Genomic DNA, 26,039 nt, shown 5'->3' on the forward strand with positions numbered 1-26,039 from the left:
ACAGAAACATTGTGTTCTGTTTATACAAGCCATCTCCTGGCAAATGTTCAAACTCCTACTAAAATTTGTGGCAGAAGAGAATCAAGCATGTAGCTGAAATTGTATTTAAAAAAATCTATTTTTCTGTATTTTCTGATGCTTTGACATCTGGGGCCTTGCTGACACTGGAAGGAGTGCCCTCATGGAGAAAGTTACTTCCTAGAGAGAGCCATTCACATGCAAACCAATGACCCTGAGACCATACCCTCAGCCATCTTCTCTCTCACACTCAGGGCCTCTATCCCTTTGCTCCAGTCATTCTAAGGTTAAGCTGGCCGCTAGACAACCCTTTTCCCTCAGGGTCCACTACAGCCATTCAAATTAGCCAATTCTAAACCTGCTCCCCCTGCTTTGCCTTTCCTGTGGAAACCACAAGAAAGCTTCTTGCCCATGTTCTTTGGTCAAAACCTGTATTCAGTGCTTGGTCCATGCATGACCTGGTGTGCTCCTTCCTCTTGACAACTCTGAGTATTATTGCTATAAGAGCTCCCCTGGTGGCTCAGATGGCAAAGAATCTGCCAGCAGTGCAGAAGACCCAGGTTTGATCCCTAGGTCAGGAAGATCCCCTGGAGAATGGAATGGCAATCCACTCCAGTATTCTTGCCTGGAGAATCCCATGGACAGAGGAGACTGGTAAGCTACAGCCATGGGGTTGCAGAGTCAGACATAACTGATTGTATGTTGCTGCTGCTGTGAAGTCGCTTCAGTCGTGTCTGACTCTGTGTGACCCCATAGACGGCAGCCCACCAGGCTCCTCTGTCCCTGGGATTCTCCAGGCAAGAATACTGGAGTGGGTTGCCATTTCCTTCTCCAATGCATGCATGCATGCTGTCGCATGTTAATTGTCTACTAATTGGCCTCACCATATCTGAATATAAAATTTATAAAATAGGAAAGAGTTTATTACTTTTTAAAAATCTTACATTTATTGAGCCCTTTGTGACAGGCACAGTGGTAACTGCTTCACATGCAAGATCTCGCTAAATCCTCCGAGCTTTATGAGGTAGATGCTATTATTTCCCCTTTTAAAAATAAACGGACTGGGGTTGTCAGAGATTAAGAAACCTACCCAAAGATCCACAGCAGAAGTGGTGGAGCAAAATCTCAGTACAGTTCAGTTCAGTCGCTCAGTCGTTTCCGACTCTGCTGGATTGCAGCACACGAAGCTTCCCCTGTCCATCACCAACTCCCAGGGCTTGCTCAAACTCATGTCCATTGGCTTGTGATACCATCCAACCATCTCATCCTCTGTCATCCCCTTCTCCTCCCACCTTCAATCTTTCCCAGCATCAGGGTCTTTTCAAATAAGTCATTTCTTTGCATCAGGTAGCCATAGCACTGGAGCTTCAGCTTCAGCATCAATCCTTCCAATGAACATTCAGAACTTATTTCCTTTAGGATTGACTAGTTAGATTTCCTTGCAGTCAAAGGGACTCTCAAGAGTCTTCTCCAATACCACAGTTCAACAGCATCAATTCTTTGGTGCTCAGCTTTTTTATGGTCCAACTCTCAGATACATACACGACTACTGGAAAAACCATAGCCTTGACTAGACGGACCTTTGTTGGCAAAGTAATGTCTCTGATTTTTAATATGTTGTCTAGATTGGTCATAACATTTCTTCCAGGGAGTAAGCGTCTTTTAATTCCATGGCTGCAGTCACCATCTGCAGTGACTTTGGAGCCCAGAAAAATAAAGTCTGTCTGTTTGCATTGTCTCCCCATCTATTTGCCATGAACTGATGGAATCAGAAGCCATGATCTTAGTTTCTGAATGTTGAGTTTTAAGCCAACATTTTCACTCTCCTCTTTAACTTTCATCAAGAGGCTCTTTAGTTCCTCTTTACTTTCTGCCATAAGGGTGGTGGTATCTGCATATCTGAGGTTATTGATATTTTTCCCAGCAATGTTGATTCCAGCTGGTGTTTTATTCAGCCTGGCATTTTGCATGATGTACTCTGCATACAAGTTAAATAAGCAGGGTGACAATATCCAGCCTTGAAGTATTCCTTTCCCAATGTGAAACTAGTCTGTTGTTCCATGTCCAGTTCTAACGGTTGCTTCTTAACCTGCATACAGATGTCTCAGGAGGCAGATAAGGTGGTCTAGTATTCCCATCTCTTTCAGAATTTTCCACAGTTTATTGTGATCCACACAGTCAAAGGCTTTAGTGTAGTCAATAAGGCAGAAGTAGGTGTTTTTCTGGAACTCTCTTGCTTTTTTGATGATCCAGCAGATGTTGGCAATCTGATCTCTGGTTCCTCTGCCTTTTCAAAATCCAGCTAGAACATCTGGAATTTCTTAGTTCATGTACTGTTGAAGCCTTGCTTGGAGAATTTCAAGCATTACTTTGCTAGCCTGTGAGATGAGTGCAATTGTGCAGTAGTTTGAGCATTCTTTGGCATTGCCTTTCTTTGGGATTGGAATGAAACCTGACTTTTTCCAGTCCTGTGGCCACTACTGAGTTTTCCAGATTTGCTGGCATATTGAGTGCAACACTTTCACAGCATCATCTTTTAGATTTGAAATAGCTCAACTGAAATTCCACCTCCTCCACTAGCTTTGTTCATAGTGATGCTTCCTAAGGCCCACTTGACTTCACATTCCAGGATGTCTGACTCTAAGTGAGTGATCATACCATCTTGGTTATCTGGGTCATTAAGATCTTTTTGTATAATTTTCTGTGTATTCTTGCCACCTCTTCTTAACATCTCTGCTTCAGTTCAATTCAGTTCAGTTCATTCACTCAGTCATGTCCGACTCTTTGTGACCCCATGAATTGCAGCACGCCAGGTCTCCCTGTCCATCACCAGCTCCCGGAGTTCACTCAGACTCATGTCCATCAAGTCAGTGATGCCATCCTGCCATCTCATCCTCTGTTGTCCCCTTCTCCTCCTGCCCCCAATCCCTCCCAGCATCAGAGTCTTTTCCAATGAGTCAACTCTTCGCATGAGGTGGCCAAAGTACTGGAGTTTCAGCTTTAGCATCATTCCTTCCAAAGAAATCCCAGGGCTGATCTCCTTTAAGATGGACTGGTTGGATCTCCTTGCAGTCCAAGTGATTCTCAGCAGTCTTCTCCAACACCACAGTTCAAAAGCATCAAAACTTCAGTGCTCAGCCTTCTTCACAGTCCAACTCTCACATCCATACATGACCACAGGAAAAACCATAGCCTTGACTAGATGGACCTCTGTTGGCAAAGTAATGTCTCTGCTTTTGAATATGCTTAAGTCCATACATTTTATGTCCTTCACTGTGCTCATCTTTGCATAAAATGTCCCCTTAGTATCTCTAATTTTCTTGAAGAAATCTCTAGCCTTTTCCATTCTATTGTTTTCCTATATTTTTTTGCATTGATCACTGAGGAAGGCTTTCTTATCTCTCCTTGCTATTCTTTGGAACTCTGCATTCAAATGGGTATATCTTTTCTTTTCTCCTTTGCCTTTAGCTTCTCTTCTTTTCTCAACTATTTGTAAATCCTCCTCAGACAACCATTTTGCCTTTTTACATTTCTTTTTCTTGGAGATGGTCTTGATCTCTGCCTCCTGTACAGTGTCATGAACCTCCATCCATAGTTCTTCAGGCATGCTATAAGATTTAATCCCTTAAATCCATTTGTCACTTCCATTGTATAATCATAAAGGATTAGATTTAGGTCATACTTGAATGGTCTAGTGGTTTTCCCTACTTATTTCAATTTAAGTCTTTTTGCAACAAGGAGTTCATGATCTGAACCACAGGCAGCTCCTGGTCTTGTTTTTGCCCACTCTATAGAGCCATTCTTTGCATCTTTGGGTGCAAAGAATGTAATCAATCTGATTTCAGTATTGACCATCTGGTGATGTCCATGTGTAGAGTCATCTCTTGTGTTGGTTGATGAGGGTGTTTGCTGTGACCAGTACATTCTCTTGACAAGACTCTATTAGCCTTTGCCCTACTTTATTTTGTACTCCTAGAGCAAGGCTTTCTAAATCCAGAGGCTGTACTCTCAGCTACCAAGCTTGATTATGTTTCTATCACTCTACTGTACTTTGCCTAAAAAATTGCCATATTCCTCCATTCCCTTTCTAGTCATATTTTTATTGATTGAAAGATTCCTTTCTTTTATTAATATAGAAATAAACTTGAAAGGTATGTATACTGAAACTTCAACCTCATCAATAGAGAGCCCCATATGTTTTACATAATCAATATGCTCCATGTACATATAACTAAGTAGAGCCAAAGACCAATTCAACCTATCTCAAAAAATGGAAAATATGAAAATCACAGTTTCTGAAGACAATATTACAGAACTACTGGTTAATGATAAGTTGTAAAAATATAAATGACTGAATAAAAATTCATCAGGGGTCTTATAAGGAAAAAAAAAGAATCTCTTCATGCTTTTAAAAAGAAACCGAAAAACTGCAGAATCTGCAACAAGACAAACTTGAATCCCACATTGATAGCATTTCCCAAGAGGAAATCATTCGTTCTAAACACTATACGTGCTTCCTGACTTTTTCATAAGGCAGAAAAGAAATAATTACCTCTGAAAATGTAAATTTAAACTGAAGAAAAATATTTTTCACCTTTATTTTTCTTACCTGTAGTCATTGGTTCAATTTTATATGTTGCAAAGAAATTTTACAAACTGGCTTAAAAAATGCTTTAAAAACACTTAGCAAATTAGTAGATTTGGGGAACATATATCTTTTTAAATTCCTTTGCACAACAAAGGAAACTGTAAGCTTAATGAAAAGATTAGAATGGGAGAAAATATTTGAAAATGAAGCCATCAATAAGGGGTTAATCTCCAAAATATAGAAACAGCTCATGCAGCTCAATTAAAAAAAAAAAAAATAAGAACAACCCAGTCAAGAAATGAGCAGAAGATCTAAATAGACATTTTTCCAAAGAAGACATGAGTTCAGTTGTTCAGTCATGTCTGACTCTTCGTGACCCCTGAACTATATAGCCCTCCAGGCTCTTCTGTCAATGGAATATTCCAGGCAATAATACTGAGTGGGTAGCCATTTCCTTCTCCAGGGATCTTCCCAATCCAGAGATTGAATTGGGGTCTCCTGTGTCTCCTGCATTGGCAGGCAGATTCTTTACCACTGAGACACCTGGGTAGGCCCCCAAAGAAGACACCTAGATGGTTAAAAAACACATGAAAAGATGCTCAACATCACTAAATTATTAGAGAAATACAACTCAAAACCATGACGACACCTCACCTCACATAGGTCAGAATAGCCATCATCAAAAAAAAAACAAACCTACAAACAGTGAATGGAGGGGATGTGGAGAAAAGGGAATCCTTCTACACTGTTGCTGCTGCTGCTGCTGAGTCGCTTCAGTCGTGTCCGACTGTGCGAGCCCAGAGACGGCAGCCCACCAGGCTCCCCCATCCCTGGGATTCTCCAGGCAAGAACACTGGAGTGGGTTGCCATTTCCTTCTCCAATGCATGAAAGGAAAAAGTGAAAGTGAAGTTGCTCAGTGGAATGTAAATTGGTGCAGCCTGTTCTGTATGTAGGTTCCTTAAAATACTAAAAATAGAGCTACCCTATGATCCTGCAATCCCATTTCTGGGCCTATATCTGGAGAAAACCATATTCCAAAAGATACATACACCCCAGTGTTCATTGCAGCAGTATTTATAATCGCCAAGACCTGAAACCAACCAAATGTCCTCGCCCCTTTCTTTGAAAGGAAAGAGATTCTTTGTTTACTACAGAGCAGTGAAGCCATTCTCCTGTGCTCCTTCTGAGCTTCTACTCCTATCCCAGCCCCAGGCCAACTTTTTTCCCTCAAGATACCCCCAGATTGGGACTTCTCCCCAAAACAGCTTTAACCCTTAAAAGGTATCTTGCTTGGAGCAATTGCTAGAAAATTTTAAAAGTTTGTATAAAATCATCATACACTGAATTAAGAGAATAGCGTCAATTCACTAACTGCTAAGCAGCAAACTCTTAAACCAGTCCAGAGTATATGGTTGGCTCATTGGTTTGTAAGCATGAGTTAGTAAACAACAAGCCCACTGAATTCCTAAGATGGTTGGATATCAGATGTTTGCTGGAGATTAACTTCTATTTAATGTACATTTTTTAACCTGTTGTGATGTATCAGCCTATGCTGATTGGGTTATTACCCAAACATGTTGGGGGAAGGGTGAGGACTATATTATCAGTTCATACTTTTTCCAGTCATATGCTAGGGACAATGTGTATAGCTATAAGCATTTCTTTCCTTGTACAATTTAATTCCTGCATCTTTCTCAGAGATTACTGGATACCCTTATACTACCTTCAAAGTTACTGCCTTTGGTCATCTGTCAACTGCGTTTGCAATGAGACTCTACTTTGTTTCTTTTGCTTGCCCCAAATGAAATTGTCTTGCTTAGTTTTTGAATTCACCTTGAGCAAGGGCTAAGGAGCATCAGGACTCAGTGGAGGGTGGTTTGACATGAAGCTTGATGCTAGACTTTGCAAAGGGTGCAGCTTATTCCCTTCATTGAGTTTTTGACTCTTGAAAAGGATCCAGTTTAAAACACTGATGTCAGGAATGAAGGTGAAGGTGAAGTTGCTCAGTTGTGTCCGACTCTTTGCAACCCCGTGGACTGTAGCCTACCAGGCTTCTCTGTCCATGGGATTCTCCAGGCAAGAATACTGGAGTGGGTTACCATTACCTTCTCCAGGGGATGTTCCTGACCCAGGGATCGAACCCGGGTCTCCCGCATTGGAGGCAGATGCTTTAACCTCTGAGCCACCAGGGAAGCAGGAATAGTGACAGTTATTTATTTTGCACTGTGAGGAGAGATATCTCGATTTATGTGGAGTTTTTCTGGAGAAGAAATCTATTTATTTTTACTCTTCAAAATGTAGACTCTTAGCAGTATATGTATCTTGCTGAAAACTTCTGAATGGTTTGCTTGTAATTGTTTGGGCTTGTGTTGAATATCCTTCTTATATTTTAGCTGTTTTTGTCCCTCACTGCCAGCCTACTGGAACCAATGCTATGCTTTTTTCTGTTTCCTGTCCTCTGTAATCCTTCTTGTAAATACCAGGAGCAAAGAGATGATAGTTTATTTTGGTCTCACAGGAAATAAAGGTACTGATACTTATGCTCTGATGTAAATGAGACCTGTATTCAGTGACAGTTTAGTCTCTGAGATATTTTCTTTAATTCAGTTAATTTTAAAAATTTAATCCTAATTTACTTAAAAACTTTAATTTAAAATATACTTTTATTTTGCAATAACCTTTGAGAGATTGGTTGGGTCCATTTTATTATTTGTAGCACATTCTTTAACTTTAATTATATGTCCTCTTTTCTGTGGACCAATGTGTGTTTATTATGTTGAACCATAATAAGTGGCACTAATGGCAATGCCGTGTTGTTCAACCTTATGTTGTTCAAGAACAAAGAATCGCTGCAGGAAGGGAGACTGTGACCAGATTGCAAATTACAGGCTTTAAGGAGCCAGGCTGCAGTATTTCCTCTTGCTGTACCGAGTTATCCTACACTAATATCTGTGGGAGACAGTACACAGGGGGCATGAGAAGCCAGATGTAGGGGAAGGGCACCAGGACTTAGTATCTTGCTTTCTGTTCCTTGGTTCTGATGTGAAGGATTTTCATCTATTAGACAGGCCAAAGCTTTGAAAAGGAAGCCCACAGCATGAAATTTCATTCAGAAGTATTTAGGAGACATGCAGATGCATCTGGCTCCATGCCAAGTGCCAGTTATATACAATGTTGAATTACATAGATGTTGTCCTGTCTCATGGAGCTTACATTCTACTGGGGGAGAGGAACAGGCAAATATTAGGAACAGGTGCTAAATTACAGATAGAAAATTACTATCAAGTTAACAGGGTCTAAGATTGAGAGTAATTATAAAACGGGTTTATTTAATTTGGGTGATCAGAGGAGGTCTGTTTTAGGATCTGAGACTTGAAGCTAAGACTTGGAATATTACAATGAGGCGGCCATAAAAGCCACCCTGGGAGCTGTGAATTCTGATGGTAGAGCTTTTCTGCATTCAAACAGGTGCTGATGCTCTAAGGCAGGAAAGAACTGGCATGTTTGGGGTGCTATAAGAAAATTGAAGGGAAAACCAATGGGAAGATCATGAGCTTGACACAGAAGTGAGGCTGTGAAAGTAGTTTAGAGAATTAGAAGGAGACATGCTGCACAGGATCCTATAGATCATGATAAGAGGTCTGGCCTCTGGTATAAATGGAAGACAAAAGTATTCAATGTTTTTATTGAGGGGAATGGCAAATGAGGTGACCATTCTGGCTTTGCATGGAGTAGAGATTGATGGTGAGCATGAATAAAACCTCAGAAATAGTGGACCTTTGAAACAGAATGTTAGCAATAGAAGTGACAAGAAATGGATGGTTTCAAAATAAACATTGTAGGTGAATAAATAGCACTTCCTGATTACTTGGATGTGGGGTGATGAGTAAGGAGTCAAGATCAACTGCTAGAATGTTGATTTGAGTACCTGTCTACTTGGTGATGTCATTTATAGTTTAGTAACTAAGTAATCGGCCTTAAAAGCCTGGATAGTTTCCATATGAGGATTTATGCTTTGGGTCTTAGAAGCAGCCTCATTTATACATTCTAATAAAATTCCTTGACATTATTTTCATACCTCATAATGTCTTAACTGGTTCATTTTATATTTTCAATTTTTTTGTTTTATTTTAAAAATGTTTCTGGGCTCTCTTTATCTTACTTTTCTTAGTCTACTGTGACTTTGGTTATACTATTTTACTTTACTAGTATATCTTTCCTAGTTTTTATTTGCTTAGTTTCATCTAGTTTTCATTGATTACATTAAACTTCTTTTTATTCTTGGAATCTGCTTTTAAATTTTACCTTTTACTGTTTTAGGTATGCTTTCATTTCTCTTAATTTATTTTATCTTATTATTTAGTATATTATCTTTTACCTGTGACTGTACTTTGCCTTATTAAATGGGTGGAAGATAAATGATCATTTCATGGATTAGCCCACCTTTTAAACAAGAGACTATATATTTACTCTCTAGAGTCCCTGAAACAGTCCCGAGAGCCTAGGTCCTTTAACAAATAACCTCTATTTCCATCTATTTGCTTTTGTGCTTCACAGGAAGGAAAATAGAGATGCACAGGTCAGAAATTTACAGCCTAAGTTTGCCTGCACTGAGGGCATAATAAAATGCTGAAACACTTAGTGAGGCTTAAGAAATGACAAGGTCTAAAATCTATGTTCTTTACTATCTACTATCAGTTAACATTAGACAAAATTTATCGTACACTGCTTTTGTAGTGTTTTAGTGCAATAATAATAGTAATAGCAAGTATATTAACAGATATTATTATTAACCACTTTCTATGTTCTGTATTAAACAGTAACAACATGTGTTAGTATCACGCTTTATCCTCATAGTATCCCTTAAAGATAGGTATTATTTTTAAAACATATATATGTATATATTTATAAGTGAAAAAAGTGAAGTTTGTTGAAGAAAAGCATAGACTTTGGAGCCAGGTAGACTTAGATTAGAGCTTTCCTGGTGGCTCAGATGGTAAATATTCTTCCAGCAATGCGAGAAACTCAGTTTTGATCCCTGGGTTTGGAAAATATCGAAGGGAATGGTAACCCACTCCAGTATTCTTGCCTGGAGAATCCCATGGACAGAGGAGCCTGGCAGGCTACAGTCCATGGGGTTGTAAAGAGTTGGGCATGACTGAGCCCCTAACACACAGAAATTTAGATTGCAATCCTGACCTTGCCAACTGTTAGCTGTAGAGTGACCTTGAACAGGTACTCATAATACTTTTATAATTCCTTTGAGTCTTATGTTCTCTATTTTTACAACTAGGATTTTAAAAGACAGCTTGCAGGGAAGCAGTGCAGATTAAAAAAGTGATGCTTGCAGAGCACATGTTCATTAAGCTTCTGCTTAGAGAAGAGGCTTCTCCTAGGCTCTGCTACAGTGTCACTGTCTAACTCCTTCCTCCCACATCCCTTGAGAACTGCCCTCCTGGCATTGTCCTACCCACTGAAACAGCCAGGAGATGAATCACAGAAGCCTTGTACTCTGAGAAAATTGTAAGCCAAGTTTCTTTGGAGGTCACAGAGGCCAGAACAAAAGAAGATAAGAAAGGAGCACCAAGCTTTGTTCTCAGTCCTGATTTAGAGACCTGAGTTGATTCATCCTTCTTGAACCTGCCTTCAAAATCAGTGCCTTGACTTGCTTTTCTGGAACGGGAGACAGTGCTGGCAAGAAAAGCCCCTGGTAAAGTGGAGGAAAAGAGCCTAAAAATAGCTATAAGAATTCTCTCTGAACAAGGTTATTATTGTCACTCTATTTTACTTTTCCCCTAAATCTTGTAGCTAAAAGCAACAACAAAAAAAATAACTTAAGTTTTGGGCAGCACCCAAGAATTTGTGCTGGTTTCTAAGTCACTCCCTCTGATGTCTTCCTCATCTTATCTCTTTGTCTCTATCGCCACCTTATCTCAACATAAATCTCTCTCTCTCTCTCTCTCTCTCTCTATATATATATATATATATATATATAAGCACATCTATACTTATATATGCATATATATCTATATGTCTATATACCTATTTTTCAGTCATCAATGTGAATCATGCATGTGTTTGCATGCTAAGTCACTGCAGTAGTGTTCAACTCTTTGTAGCCTCATGGACTATAGCCTGCCAGGCTCCTCTGTCCATTGGATTCTCCAGGCAAGAACACTGGAGTGGGTTGCCGTGCCCTTCTCCAGGGGATCTTCTTGATCCAGTGATCGAACCCGTGTCTCTTACATCTCCTGAACTGGCAGGCAGGTTCTTTACCACTAGTGCCACTTGGGAAGCCCAAATTATGCATAGGTTATTCTTATAAACAAGGTAGATGATGTATATTTGTCTCTCAAAGAAGTCTGAGTTGGAGGTAGTGCAGGGGTACAGACTGTCTCTTTTCCATAAGTGATTCTTCTAAATTACTGCACCTCCCTTCAGGGTGAGCCTCACTCCATGGTTCCCAGCTTATTTAAAAGAGAAAATATAAGAGAATCTGCCTAATTTAAGAGTGTGGCTTGGGAGCAGCTTGCATTACTTCTGCTCACATCTCACTGGCAAGGACTTAGTCGTATGGCTGCACCTAACCACACAGAGGCTGAGAAAAATAGGCTCTCACTGTATGCTCTGCCCAAAGAGGTCTCAGAGGATTTTCTAACTACAAAGGAGACTGGAGCATGGATAATAACAGTGGAGCAGAGGTAATTAGTATTCTCCCCATACTATTATAGAAAGAAGATAGTCCCACTGTGAGAAGGTCACTGCAGTTGATTTCAGAAAAGAAAGCAACTGACAATGTCTTTCCAAACGCCATTTCTGAAATTAAGCTAAATGAAACATCCATAACTTATACAAGTTTGCCGAAAACAAGAAGAAACACATATTTTAATTTCCAAGGCTCTATGAGTGCCTGTTTAGTTGCTCAGTTGTGTCTGACTGTGACCCCCATGAACTGTAGCCGCCAGGCTCCTCTGTTCATGGGATTTCCCAGGCAAGAATAGTGGAGTGGGTTGCCATTCCCTTCTCCTGGGGATCTTCCAGCCCAGGGATCAAAACTGGGTCTCCTGAATTGCAGGTGGATTCTTTACTGTCTGAGAGACCAGGGAAGCCATGCTAAACACGTAAGAGGCATTATTTCATTTATTTCTTACAACTCTGCATGATAGAGATATTTTTCTCTTCATTTCATAACTGAGAAGGCTGAGGTTTGGAGGGATTAACTGCCCAAACTCACACAGCACATAAGTAGCCAAGACAGGATTTAATGTGTGGCTGAGCCCACCAGTTTAACCCCAGTGCTACAACCTTCTCACCAGATCTTGTTACTGGTATGATTTCCTTCCCCTTAGGATTAAAGGAGGATTACCATCATCCTTATTCTCTTGTTCTGAAGATACATAATAAATGGACTCCTAATAGAATGAAAGGAATCATCTGATTTGTGGCTGTTGGGTTCATTACTTTCTGTTTTCCTTTCCAGATTCATTCTCTCCTTCTCTGGTCTGCTGTGGGCAAACTTAACAAACTGCACCACTCAACTGCCTTGAGTGTCTGATTTCAAGTGCTTTGCCCTCTGACATCAGTCAGAAGGGACTAGAGCAGGAAATCTGAGGGAGGCAGGAAAGAGAGGTATTTATTTTCTCTGCTCCCTTCATTCTGAGGTGCACCTTAGGCAGACCTTGAATTCCTCTTGGTCCCTTTCCCATGACTACATCTTTTGTTGGGCTCTGTATTCATTAAGTTGGCTTAAAGCTCAACATTCAGAAAACTAAGATCATGGCATCTGGTCCCATCACTTCATGGGAAATAGATGCAGAAACAGTGGAAACAGTGTCAGACTTTATTTTTTTGGGCTCCAAAATCACTGCAGATGGTGATTGCAGCCATGAAATTAAAAGACGCTTACTCCTTGGAAGGAAAGTTATGACCAACCTAGATAGCGTATTGAAAAGCAGAGACATAACTTTGCCAACAAAGGTCCATCTAGTCAAGGCTATAGTTTTTCCTGTGGTCATGTATAGATGTGAGAGTTGGACTGTGAAGAAAGCTGAGTGCCGAAGAATTGATGCTTTTGAACTGTGGTGTTGGAGAAGACTCTTGAGAGTCCCTTGGACTGCAAGGAGATCCAACCAGTCCATTCTAAAGGAGATCAGTCCTGGGTGTTCTTTGGAAGGACTGATGCTGAAGCTGAAACTCCAGTACTTTGGCCACCTCATGTGAAGAGTTGACTCATTGGAAAAGACTCTGATGCTGGGAGGGATTAGGGGCAGGAGGAGAAGGGGACGACAGAGGATGAGATGGCTGGACGGCATCACCGACTCGATGGACGTGAGTTTGGGTGAACTCCGGGATTTGGTGATGGACAGGGAGGCGTGGCGTGCTGCGATTCATGGGGTCGCAAAGAGTCAGACACAACTGAGGGACTGAACTGAATTGAACTGTATATATTAAACTCAAACGTAGTAACAGCTTCCTCTTTTTGCCAGCACTTGGGTGCTTCATCAAGCCTGTTGGTTTACTTAATGCTGTTCATACTTCTGTAAATGGGCCCCTCATTAAATGCTCTTCAGCTAAATTGTTTGTACACCCCAATTTCCTTCTGGGATCCTGAAAGATGCATTGGGTTTATTCTCATAAATTAAACAAACAAAAATATTAGATAACCCATGACCCTTTTACATGGTAGAACTTTATAAAAAATAGTATAGCTACTTTATTTCATGAGCATGAACTTCACTACTGAGATGTCTTTCTAGGTAGCTAGGTAGAGTGTGCTTTGATCTTTTGATAATTTTACTATGTTGCTGTTGTTCAGTTGCTAATTCTTGTCCAATTCTCTGTGACCCCATGGACTGCAGCACTTCAGGCTCCTCTGTCCTCCATTCTCCTGGAGTTTGCTCAAATTTACTAAGGTAGTAATGACAAAATAAAGTAATTTTCATTGACTGCTGCAGTGATAATTCTTTAGTTAACCCATCTGTGTTTAAACATCCTTGGATCCCATCTGGGTTAGACCCCATTCAAGTAGGAGCTCCCTCCTATTGATGAAATTTTAACTGACATTTTGATCAACTAATTATATCTCTCAATTATTCTCACCATATGAGTCTTTCTCAAATATTTTCCTGCTGAGTAATTAGATATCCATGTGTCCCAGAAAAATAATCAACTCAATTTTCATCAACAAAGTTTTTCACTAACTGTCCCTTTTTAACTCTTCAGAGTCCTAGTTGAAAGCTTGCTAAATCTCCCATAATAAAGAATACTTTAGCCATTCTACAACTTAGCTAAGAACTTTTATTGTCTGGAAAGTCCTCAGGTATGCCACCTTTCAACAGGTTACACAACTGAGTTTTTCGTCCCACTGTTTTATTTAACTATCCCCCCCCCCTTTTATTACAGTCCCTTTATGGTGACATTACCCTAAAACAATTGCTAGACTCTTGTTGATTTGCATGTACCTTTTATTATTTATTGACTGTGGATGGAAAATGTTTTCGAGAGCTTGAAATAGATTCTAGCTTATAATGTCCTTGGGGAGTTCAATAATAATAATAATAATAAACAAGTAAATGACTACTATTTATTGAATTCCTATCATGCATTATACAAAGTTCTAGACTCATATCATTTCATGCCATCTTTCCAACAACACTGTACACATTATTATACACAATTTACAAATAAGGAAACTGAGTCTTAAAGAGTTTTTGTCCAAGTTAATTTGTGAGTGGAGACACTGGGATTTAATCTGGCGTCTTATTAAAAAATAACCCTGTGTACGAGACAGCAAAAGAGACACGGATGTATAGAACAGTCTTATGGACTCTGTGGAAGAGGGAGAGGGTAGGAAGATTTGGGAGAATGGCATTGAAAGATGTAAAATATCATGTATGAAAAAAAATCCTTTGATTGTAAAAATAGACAGGTTGGACTACCTCAAACTAAAAAGCTTTTGCACGTCAAGGGAATCCATCTACAAAATGAAAAGTCAACCTTCAGAATGGGAGGAAATATTTGCAAATCATACATCTAATAAGGGGTTAATATTCAAAATATAAATTCAATAGTGAAAAGGCAAATAATGCAATTAAAAAATGGGCAGAGGATCTGAATGAACATTTTTTCCAAATAAGACTTACAAATGGCCAACAAGTACATAAAAAGGTACTCAGTGTCCGTAATCCTCAAGAAAATGCAAGTCAAAACCGTGAGACATCACCTCACACCTGTTAGAATGACTGTCATCAGAAAGACAAGAAATGACAAGTGTTGGCAAGGATGTGAAGAAAAGGCAACCCTTTACACTATTGGCGAAAGTACAAATTGGTGCAGCCACTGTGCAAAATAGTATGGGTGTTCCTTAAAAATCTAAAAATAGAACTACCATACAATCCAGCAATTCCACTGCTGGGTGTTTATCTGAAGAAAACAAAAACACTAACCCCAAATATATATGCACTCTCAGTGTTCATTTATGCATTCTTTACAATAGCCAAGATACAGAACAACCTAACTGCCCATCAATTGATAAGTGGTTAAAGAAAATAAGATACATATATGTTTTTCTACCATAAAAATGAAGGAAATCTTGCCATTTGTGATCTCATGGATGGTCCTTTATGGCATTATGCTAAGTGAAATAAGTCAGAGAAAGGAAGCTACAATATGATCTCACTTATATGTGGAATCTAACCCCCACAAGACAAATTAAAAAAAAAAAAGAATCCCCCAAAGTCATAGATACAGAGAACAGATGGATGTTTGCCAAAGGTATAGTGGGCAGAAATAAAATGGGTGAAGGGGAGTCAAAAGGTACAAATTTCCAGTTATAAAACAAATAAGTTATGTGATATTATGTACAGAATGGTAACTGTTGTTAATAGTACTTACTATACTGAATATTTAAAAATTGCTAAGAGAGCATATCTGAAAAGTTCTGATCACAAGAAAAAATACTGTAGCTATGTATGATGATGGGTGTTAACTGGACTTCTTATAGTGATCATTTCACAGTATATACAAATACCAAATCATAATGTTATACACCTGAAAACAGTTAGATGTTATATGTCAATTATATCTCAGTTTAAAGAAAAAAAAACTTTGTGAGCGTAATCATTGTATTCTAAAATTCAATTTATGAGGAGAAAATTTTGTGACACAGTAGCTGACAATCTAAATCTAGTAAATAATGCAGTCTTCTGGCTTACTCTGCTCAACCCTCAATACTGTCTTCTTTTAGCTTGGTAACTTGGTATCACTTTTGTATGATTTGATATTAATATTAAAGCAAAAGGAGAGGTGGCCTTCTGCCATAGGAAAGACAATAATACACATTAAGAACATCTATTTTGATGATATGGATTTATTATAAAAAAACAATCAAGATTAACCTCCATAGGAAGTTTTGTTCTTTAGAACCACACTGAAAAAATTAATTACATAAAACTAAAATCAGTCTTTGGCAGGTATTTTCTAACACTAAAAGTCTGTGTTATATAATTGCACAAAACAAGTCAGCTAGTTTAATTTTACGCTTACTTCTCCCTGCCAGGGACAGAGGAATACTGTGCTTTTTAGAATGAAATTATCCACAGGAGCCTTTACTGGTTTTTTTAGACACTGGTGGGATACTGCTTCAGCTGTTTTGAACATTTTCCAAGCCTAAGTGTTTCGTGTAGAATACCAGGGCCTTGGTGAGTTTGTTCATGTGCTGGAGACGATCCAAAGCTAATTCCTGAAGTCAATCCTGCCTTTGTCAGCTGGGCTCAGGTGGCCTATCTCCAGGGTGGATGTAACCTTCCATTCTGGGCCACATGGCAACCATAACAATACACATTTGTTGAACACATCCTTTGGCAGGCATCCTGCTGCGTCGTAGTTGAGTTGCTTAAACACCAGCTCTGCCATCTGCTCTCCTAATTACACAGCGGAAGGATCCTTTAGCAGCCAGGACTTGACAGTCCTAGTCTCCTGGGCTTCATCAGAAGTCAACTGCCAGTGGTTTGTTCTTTGCTTCCTATCATGTGCCCAGATGAGAGAAGTGATAACTAGAGGAAATCATTTGCATTGTCCTCATCCCTCTGTCTACTCTAGGTATCTGTCTTTCGCCTTGCAAGTTTACCTCCACCAAGGTACAGGTTGATTCATGACCTTGTTTATTTTCCTTTTTAAGTGGCAATTATTATAAGAAACTACCATTTGGAGTTTATTACTGCATTTACTACAAAAAGATAGAAGACATAAATCTAGCAAATATTTATTGAGTGTGTATAGTGCACCCCACAAAGTGCTGGTCCTTGAAGAAGTTGTAGTCCCTGCCATCACCACTTGGATTGCTGTGCAGTGGGACACAGTGTGGTCTAACAGCACAGAGGTGGGAAGGACTGATTTTTGTCTTAGAAAATCAAAGACATTTCATTGAGAAGGTGTTGGGGGCCGGCGTGAGGCACTCCGCCCATGACAAAGGTCATGAGGAAGGAGGCTCGGCATACGCAAAGGCGGGATCGAGCCTCAGGAGTCCCCCTGGAAATCCTCAAGCATCTACCCCCATAACCAGAGCCTGCCTACTTTACTACTTTGTGCTCTCACCTACACCTCTGACTTTACGGGGGGCTGTCCCCCACCACCTCTTTCGGAGAAGGAGTTAACTTAGAGCTCCAGTTAATAATAATTCCTGGGCGTGATAGGAGTGTTTTAACCTACAAACTCCTCTGAAGGTTCTCTAGCCTGCCTGACAGGCTTGTCCGGCCACATGTGATTGCTCACAGCCTCCCAACCGTGAGAGGCACAAGATGCTTTAAACCTTCTAAAAACAGGTTCTTTAGAGAAGTTAGAAAACCATTAGTATAAGTATAGTGGGCTGATTAGAAATTGTATTGGTGAAGGGTTTTTTCATTTGTTGAGCCAATGTTTACTGCTAAGTCTCCATATCCCCTGCCCTTATACACATTAATGAATATATAGAAGAAATAAGTATTAACCTTTGATATAAATCACGTTAGACCTTAGGCTAAGTAAATTCTTTCCTTAACTAAAACCCACTACACCCTCACCCTATAGGAATGTAACTTTATTTGGGTGGTGTCTGTTTTAAGAATAATCACCCCTGGAGAAATAAGTGTCCTGGTTGACTGACCGCTGTCACAAGGAGAGGGTCGTAAATTGTCAGCAGGCCCCCTGGCCAGAAGATGATGTAACACCCCCAAGACCTCTGTATACATTTGTATGAAGCACCTGACTTTGATAAAAGTCAGGACTGCTGACCCCGCGTGACTTTTGCATAACATCTCAGTGTATAAAAGTAGACCATGGAAAATAAAGAATTGGGATCAGTTCCTCGAAAGACTGGTCTCCCCATGTCTCTCTCTCTCTCTCACTCTGGTTGAGTCTCCATCTGGAGCGCGGAACCCACCATGCTTACTAATTATGCCTGGGCTTCTAAGATCCGACCGGGGAGGCCTCAGCGTCTCCTCTCCTTCGGGAGAACGGAAGGACGCCTGCGGCCTACGTAAGTGGTGCAAGCTTCTTGTCTTGAAGTTTTATTGGTCCCCCGCGTAAACCAAGCTACTCAGCCTCTTTTCTCCACTGAATTTTCCTACTGAGCTATCCTTATTCTATTCCTTAATTAACGTTTAATTAAGCAGTTGTTTCCTGACCCTCGCCTAGCCGTCTCTCCTTCGAATACCCTGGATCAGCCGGGGCTGGACCCCGGCAAGAAGGTAACATTTCCACTGGGTTTGGGAGGATGTATAGGAGTTTCCCAGAAGAGGATGGTGAGGATAGGAGAAACTTTGGGCAAAAGGATGGAGCATGTGCAAAGGCATATTATCTTATATTATGCAAGGATGCGGTGTGTCCAGGAAAATGGGAGAAATTCAGAGTATCAGCATATGGTATTAGAGCACAGGGCTGGAAAGGTTGGTCCAAAAAGATAGTGAAGGCCTTTGTAGATGGTGCTAAGGATGTTGGGTTTCATCCCAGTCACTCAAAGATATAATAAAATATGGAGAGAGAAATAAGTGCAGGGAGGCATTAGAGAGGGAAAAGGAACCTGAAAAGCAGGAGAGATGAAATCATATATTGTTTGGTTGAAGAGACATTTCTGTATTGACCTGGAGACCATGGGCTTCTCTGGTGGCTCAGTGGTGAAGAAACTACCTGCCAATACCTGCAAATGCAGGAGATCTGAGTTCAATCCCTGGGTCTGGAAGATCCCTGAGAAGGAAATGGCAATCCACTCCAGTATTCTTGCCTGGGAACTCCCATGGATAGAGGAGCCTGGAAGGCTACAGTCCATGGGGTCACAAAGAGTCAGACACAACTTAGGGTCTAAACAATAACAAAAACAAATACTAATGTTTTATAGTTAATAAAAAGGCAAGGGTTATTTACTATATCCGCCAATTCTTCTAAAATCTTATGTAAGGCATTGCATTGTATAAACTACTGTGCTAAGGAAACTTTGTTTCAGTGGAGGAACTGGCTCAGAATCAAACTTAAGGCTCAATCATAGATATCATTTTGTGTTTTACATATGCCACATCATCATATGTAAACTATCCAAGTAAGTATTATTATCACAGTTTTTGAAATGAAGAAACTAAAGTATGAAGAGCATAAGGGAGGTACCCCAGGCCTTGTATTTGGTTAACAGAAAGGCCTGGGATACTGCCTTTATCATCACACTTCAGTTTCTTCATTTCAAAAATCATGACAATAATACTTACTTCACACCGATGATTAAAAGAGCCAGTGTCTGTACACCACTTAACATATCACTATAATCATTATTTTCAGGAAGATATTAATTTTCAGAAAAAAACATGATTCTACATTAATTGAAAAATATACTAGAAATATTTCCACAGGTATATTGGCAGTCTTGGCAAACTGTGCCAATCAATAGAATCATTACTTAATTTCTACTTGCATGGACTTGTATGTGGAGTTATATTTTAAAAGCAACAAACTCACACGTGACATTCCTACCCAAATACCAGCAGGAAAAAAGACGATTTCCCAAGAATGCTAATGCTTAAGGAAATACACTCCCTTTTATGGACACAAGGGCTTCATTATTGGCCAAGTAATAATTGGAAAGCTCTGGATGGAAAACAGTATGGAATAAGACCTTTGGAATATGTAAATGCAGTGCAGACAGAGTTACTTTGGTAAATATCAGGTTGGGAGTTACCCTGGTAAATGTCCCAAGTCTCGGGTTGGGAGGAATCTAATTTTTCCCTGCATTGGCAGGTACTGGCAGGCAGAATTTTTACTGCTGAGTCACCATAAAAGCCCATAGTCTTTGCCAATGAGGCTGAGATTCCCATCCTGTTGCTGCTGCCGAAGAGCAGAGAGAACACCATTTGATGCCTTTGTCCTCCCTGTAGGATCTTGCACTTAGATTCAGCAAGGACAAGGTCAGGTGGAGGGTGCAGATGTGGAACCCTGTGGGCAAGCAGGCGATTTTGGTTGTTATCACAGCTCAATACATAGCTCAGGGACCAGCGGGCTCTTCCCAAGGAAACCAGGGGAGGTCCGGCCACGTGGAGCTGCGGCGGAGGCCACATTGAGCAGCTGCAGTGAGGAGGGTGGAAATTCTTAGCTCCTAGGTCTCTATTAGAGAGCAGAGCTTTTCCTCCCTCAAGAACGTGGTCCACCATTTGTGCTTACGGCATGCAGATGTCTCCAAGAGCATAGACTCTCCTGCCTTCCATTATTACAGGGCTTATGTGAGCACAGCCTGAGTGTCTCATGAGACACGGAATCTGCTCCTGTAGCACTGATGGTGCTGGAATGATTTGGCTGAAGAGAGTCAATTTCACGCATCTGGGGGTAGTGAGATAGTCCTTTCCTGACCTGTGCATGGCATTCCAAACAGCAGACTAAGGCACCTTGCTAAGACAAGGAAAGATCTGGGAAGCAGATGCATGGTGGCTGCGTGGGTACATTCATATGTTTTGTAGTCACTGGGGTACATTTTCTTTCATTGAAGAAAAATGAGTGATATATTCTCCTTAATGCTTAGTTCACGTACCAAATTTCCTGAGGCTTTTCCCATTTTAGTTTATGCAGAGAACCCGTGTCTCCTGTAACTCCTAAAAGAAATAGAATGCAGCACAAGTAAACTACACCAGTTATCACCACATTTTAGGCTTTTAATGTTTTGTTTTGGTGTTTCCTTAGTTTGTTCTCACTCTAAGTCAGTCATATCTGTATTCCTGGCAAAACCACTGACAAACAAAGGAATATAATGTGTTTTCCGTAGCCCTGTATATTTATTCACTATGCTTTGTTGGACATTCCTGATTGTGATTAAGATGATATGTGTGCATGTGTGCTAAGTCACTTCAGTCTTGTCTGACTCTCTGCCCTACCAGGGCTCCTCCAGGCTCCTCTGCTTATGGGATTCTCCAGGCAAAAATACTGGAGTGGATTACCATGCCCTCCTCCAAGGGATCTTGCCAATCCAGGGATCAAACTCACATCTTCTATGTCTCCTGAATTGGCAGGCAGGTTCTTTACCGCTAGCACCAATATAAAATAAACTGAAGTAAATGAAATGCAAAACTAAAGGCTCCTGTACATCCCTGGTGGAGTTTCCTGCCTGTCTTAAAAGTCTTACCTAATCTTCAAACTCCTGCCTGTCTTAAAAGCTCTCACCTAATCTTCAAAGTCCAGATCAAATGCCACCAACCTCAGAAAGTCTTTTCTGCTCCCCATAAGCAGATCTTCTTTTCTCCCTGCTGGGATCTCCTGGTTCATCCTTTTCCTGCATCACTCATTTAGCAGTCATCTCCCATTCTCCTTGAGGGTTACTTGGTTGTGTGTTTACATAAAAATGTATTGTAATCTCCTAACATGAGGGCCTTTTTTTTATTTTTTAAATGAGTCTTTGTGTTTTTCATCCTGCTCAGCACAAACAGGAATCCAGGAAGTATTTTTTTATGTGATGATATTTCTGTCTGTCTTGTACCGGGGTCCAGCCCCGTTGGATCCAGGGAATTCGAAGCGGGGACTGCATTGGCGAGGATCAGGAAACAATTGCTTAATTAAATGTTAATTAAGGATATAAAGAGTGGTTAAATAAGGATAGCTCAGTGAGGAAATTCAGTGGAGAAAAGAGGCTGAATAATTCAGCCAGAAGGTGAGAGAAAGAACGACATGGGGAGACCAAGCTTCGGTGAACAAGGCCCGCAGTTTATTTTCCAAAGTAGTTTTTATACCTTAAGTTATGCATAGAGGATAATGGGGGAAGGGGTAGAGTCATGCAGTAAGCCAGGCTTTCTTCCTGTAAACTTATCATATGCAAAAGTTTAGGTGATTTGCATCATCTTCTGGCCTGGAGGCCTGTTAACATTTTAAGACCCTTTCTTCAGAAAAGTTATTTTTCTCTAAAGGTGATTAGTCAGGCGCCACCCTCCAAAAGCATTAGATAAAGTTGCATTCCTACAGGGCAAAGGTGTGGTGGGCTATAACAAGAAAAAGAATTAACCCAAGGGTCCAAGGTTACAAACATTAAAGCTACTACTTTATAGACCAATTATTTTATACACTGCCAGGGACACAGTAGGTAAGGGATATGGAGACTTAGCAGCAAACATTGGCCCAACAAGTGAAAAACCCTTCACCAATACAATTTCTAATCAATCTTTTAACTGCTCAAAGGAATCTGTATTTAGACAATTTAGAACATCTCATGCCTCTCACAGTTGTGAACTAAAACACTCTTATCATGCCCAGGAACTTTATTAACTGGAGCTGTAATTTAACTCTTTTTCAGAGAGAGGTGGTGGGGGACAGTCCCTGTAAAGTCAGAGGTGTAGGTGAGAGCACAAAGCAGTAAGTAGGCAGACTCTGGTTTTGGGGGCAGATGCTCGAGAATTTCCAGGGGGACTCCTGAGGCTTGATCTGGCCTTTACGTATGCTGAGCCTCCTTCCTCATGACCTTTGCCACGGACGGAGTTCCTCATGCTGGCTTCTGGCAGTCTTGATTAATCAAAAATGGCATTCATGAAATCTCAGTCGCTCGTTGTGTCCAACTCTTTGTGACTTCATGGACTGTAGCCCCATCTGGTTCCTCTGTGGATGGGATTTTCTGGGCAAGAATACTGGAGCGGGTTGCCATTTCCTACCTTAAATCAAAAATGGATTCAACACTTATTCTTTGCCGGGGATATGATGTGAAAAAGGCAGAGGTGGTCTTGTCTTTGATAGAAAATAATGATGTCTTCCTTCTTTCTCCTCTATGGCTGGATGTTGGGAAATAGAGTGGGAAAAGGTAGGTAGAGGCTGGAAGGGAAAGGAAAATGGAGTAGTTCCAAAAGACACGATGGGTTTGTGGGAAAGTGCATACATTGCCTCTGTTTTCCTTTTTCACAGTAAAATTTTAAAAGTTGAAAACATTAGCTCTTGAGTAAATCCCCTGCTTGTGTTCTAGTTCCAACTCTGCTTTTTCTCTGGGTGACCTTGAAATTGTTATTTAATCTCACTGAGGCTCAATTTCTACTGTTATGAGAATCCACCACATCAAATTAGATGATGTTGGTGTCTACTCACAATATGTACTTTTGTGGATGCTTAGTAATTTTATTATTACTATTATGCATGACTCTAAGGAGGGGAGGTCCAGGACTGCCTGGAAGAGGGCAGAGGTAGCCCAGGCTGGGGATTTGCTCAGAGGCTTCCTTTCCCAGGTGGCTGGCTTCAGCTTCCTGAACAACTCTGAAGGGTATGCTGGAATCTTCCATATCTGGACTTCATCTGATAGCTGTGGGTTCCCATCGCTCAACTTCTGCTGGCAATCCTCCTTTTGCCCACCATTAGCCTTACTAGAGGGGAGAATATGTGAAAGGGAAGAGAAATTTCTACTCCTTTGGTTTCCTGGATCTAGGTTTTGTTGTTATTATTCAGTTGCTAAGTCATGTCTGACTCTTTTGCGACCCCATGGACTGTAGCCTGCCAGGCTCCTCTGTCCTTGGAATTTCCCAGCAAGAATAATGGACTGGGTTACCATACCCTTCTCCAGGGGCTCTTCCTGACCTAGGGATTGAACTTGCATCACCTGAACTGGCAGGCAGATTCTTTACCTCTGAGCCTCCAGGGAAGATTGGTTTTAGGTTTATTTAGATCTGAAGTGACGGAGAAGGCGATGACACCCCACTCCAGTACTCTTGCCTAGAAAATCCCATGGACAGAGGAGCCTGGTAGGCTGCAGTCCATGGGGTCACTAAGAGTCAGACATGACCTAGTGACTTCACTTTCACTTTTCACTTTCAGGCACTGGAGAAGGAAATGGCAACCCACTCCAGTGTTCTTGCCTGGAGAATCCCAGGGACGGGGGAGCCTGGTGGGCTGCCATCTATGGGGTCGCACAGAGTCGGACACGACTGAAGCGACTTAGCAGCAGTAGCTGCAGCAGATCTGAAGTGAAAAATCCTGTTCAGTATTTTTTGGGTTAAACTTTCTCGCCTAGAACTTTTTTTTCTCAAATACTAACAAAATGGATTTTCTTTCTCCCCTACCCTCTCTTGTTAATAGGGTGCTGAGAAAATTTTGTCAATGAACGAATCAGGAGAACTGCAAGACCTCTTAACCAAAATTGAGGTAATTGTGCTTTTAGCAACTTATTTTTAGTAATCAAAATGTTCAACACATTCTGATTGTAATTGAGTTTCCCTAATTGAATTTTTCCCTGCACGTTCTTACAAATATGTAACAGGATACGTGTGGCAGTTTTAATTTGCTACCACCTGCCGTGAAGTTTGCTCCAGCTAGAGTGACTTTAGTGTTAGTTTCTAACAACCTCATAGTATTAGGTGAAAATTCCAGTCAGCTTTATTAGAACCTAATTCTGTGTTATAGAGATGTTGATGAGGTATTTCAAGTCAGGCCATTGTCTGGAAGCACAAATAACATTTTTTATGTAAATTATTTTCCTTTTTCCCAAAGACCAGCTCGCCATTTCTAAAGATAACAGAAAAACTTATTTCTCCAAAAGTGCACCTTTTAATTTTGTTCCTGTACTTATAATTACTACATCTCAGAAATATTTATTTGGATATATAATGTATCAAATCAGTATGTACCCAGAAAGTCCTTAATATCTCTCAATTTTATCAGCCTATTTCTCTCTATATGTAGAATCAAATTATGTATATTTTATAGCCTAACTGGGTCATCTTGAGAGTGAAAAAGGTGCATTAGTAATTTTTCTGGGACAGTGAACATGACTCAGACTTTCCCAGGTGAACCATGCAATATGGTTACATGGTATGGATGTGCCATGGCCAGCTGTTTGTGGTCCAGTCTCCTTTGCTGACCTCTTTCCTGATTTTCTTCCATTCCTTCCACTTCATGGCTTCTTACTCCCTTTCCTTCTGTCTGCCTAGCCTGCTATTGTTCCATTGCCTCATTTTCCTCTACCTTCATCAAGGCCCCTCTGCGGCATTACATCTTTCCTACATCATTCCAGATTTCTCCCACCTTCGCATTCCTGTATCCCTCTTTTTCTCAGGTGTTAATCACAGTCATTTAATTTTTCTTACCTCTTTTATTTGAACATTTGAGTCGTGTCCCAAATGAACTATATGCTCCTTGGTGTTAGGAATCATGTTTTATTCATATTGTAATCTTGCCCAGAAGGACAAATACAATGATGGTGTGTACTTCATAATCTAAAACTCCTCTCAGCTCTAAAATCTGTATAGATGGGTTTGTTTCTTTCCTTTCATCCCTATACTGTACTTCAGTCCCATCAATTTGATGAAACCATCAATTTGGGTTAATATGTGCCTTTTAATTTAAGTGATTTAACTCAATGTGTATTATTATTTTCTTTGCATACTTTTATTTATACAAATGATGTTATGTAACACACCTAATTGTGTTTCAAATTCCTTTCTATAGGCACTATGCTTTTAAGAACCACCTATATTACTACGTGAACCTTTCATCCCCTCTTTTAAATTGCTTCATACTTCTCCAGGACAGTACAATTGAATCCAGCTTTCTCTGATGATGGAGATGTTTTTACTGTATCCTATCCAACATAGTAGTCACTGGATGCATGTGGCTATTGAGCACTTAAAGAATAGTGTGACTGAATTTTTAATTTTATTTAACTCTATTTGATTTAAATTCAAATCAAGTAAAAATTTTTAAATAAGTAATATAATTAACCATATCTGACAAATAGCTTATATTTTGGACAGTGCAGCTGTACGTAGCTCCCATACTATTTTTAATCTACTCATCCACTGATGTCCTCTAACTTCTCCTTCAAATAAACTGCTGCAAGGAGTAACCTTGACCACGTTCGTTTGTGAATTTCTCTGAGAGTAGAAATCACTGGATAATAGCTTATGTGTATCCCCACTTTTTCAGGTAGTGCCAGATGGCTCTTCATTATGTTTGCACCATCCAATA

The 26,039-nt window shown here is 40.3% G+C and overlaps 1 protein-coding gene across 1 annotated transcript in view; it reads left to right on the forward strand.

Moving 5' to 3' along the window:
• The window catches only part of GRXCR1 (glutaredoxin and cysteine rich domain containing 1), a 143,868-nt gene that overhangs the window by 103,816 nt on the left and 14,013 nt on the right, over positions 1 to 26,039 (forward strand). The window contains exon 3 of the mRNA XM_055588442.1: positions 24,153 to 24,218. Coding sequence (XP_055444417.1) covers positions 24,153 to 24,218 — 66 coding nt within the window. The remainder of the gene's footprint in view (positions 1 to 24,152; positions 24,219 to 26,039) is intronic.

This window comes from Bubalus kerabau, chromosome 7, assembly GCF_029407905.1.
Source record: "Bubalus kerabau isolate K-KA32 ecotype Philippines breed swamp buffalo chromosome 7, PCC_UOA_SB_1v2, whole genome shotgun sequence".
NCBI lineage: Eukaryota > Metazoa > Chordata > Mammalia > Artiodactyla > Bovidae > Bubalus > Bubalus kerabau.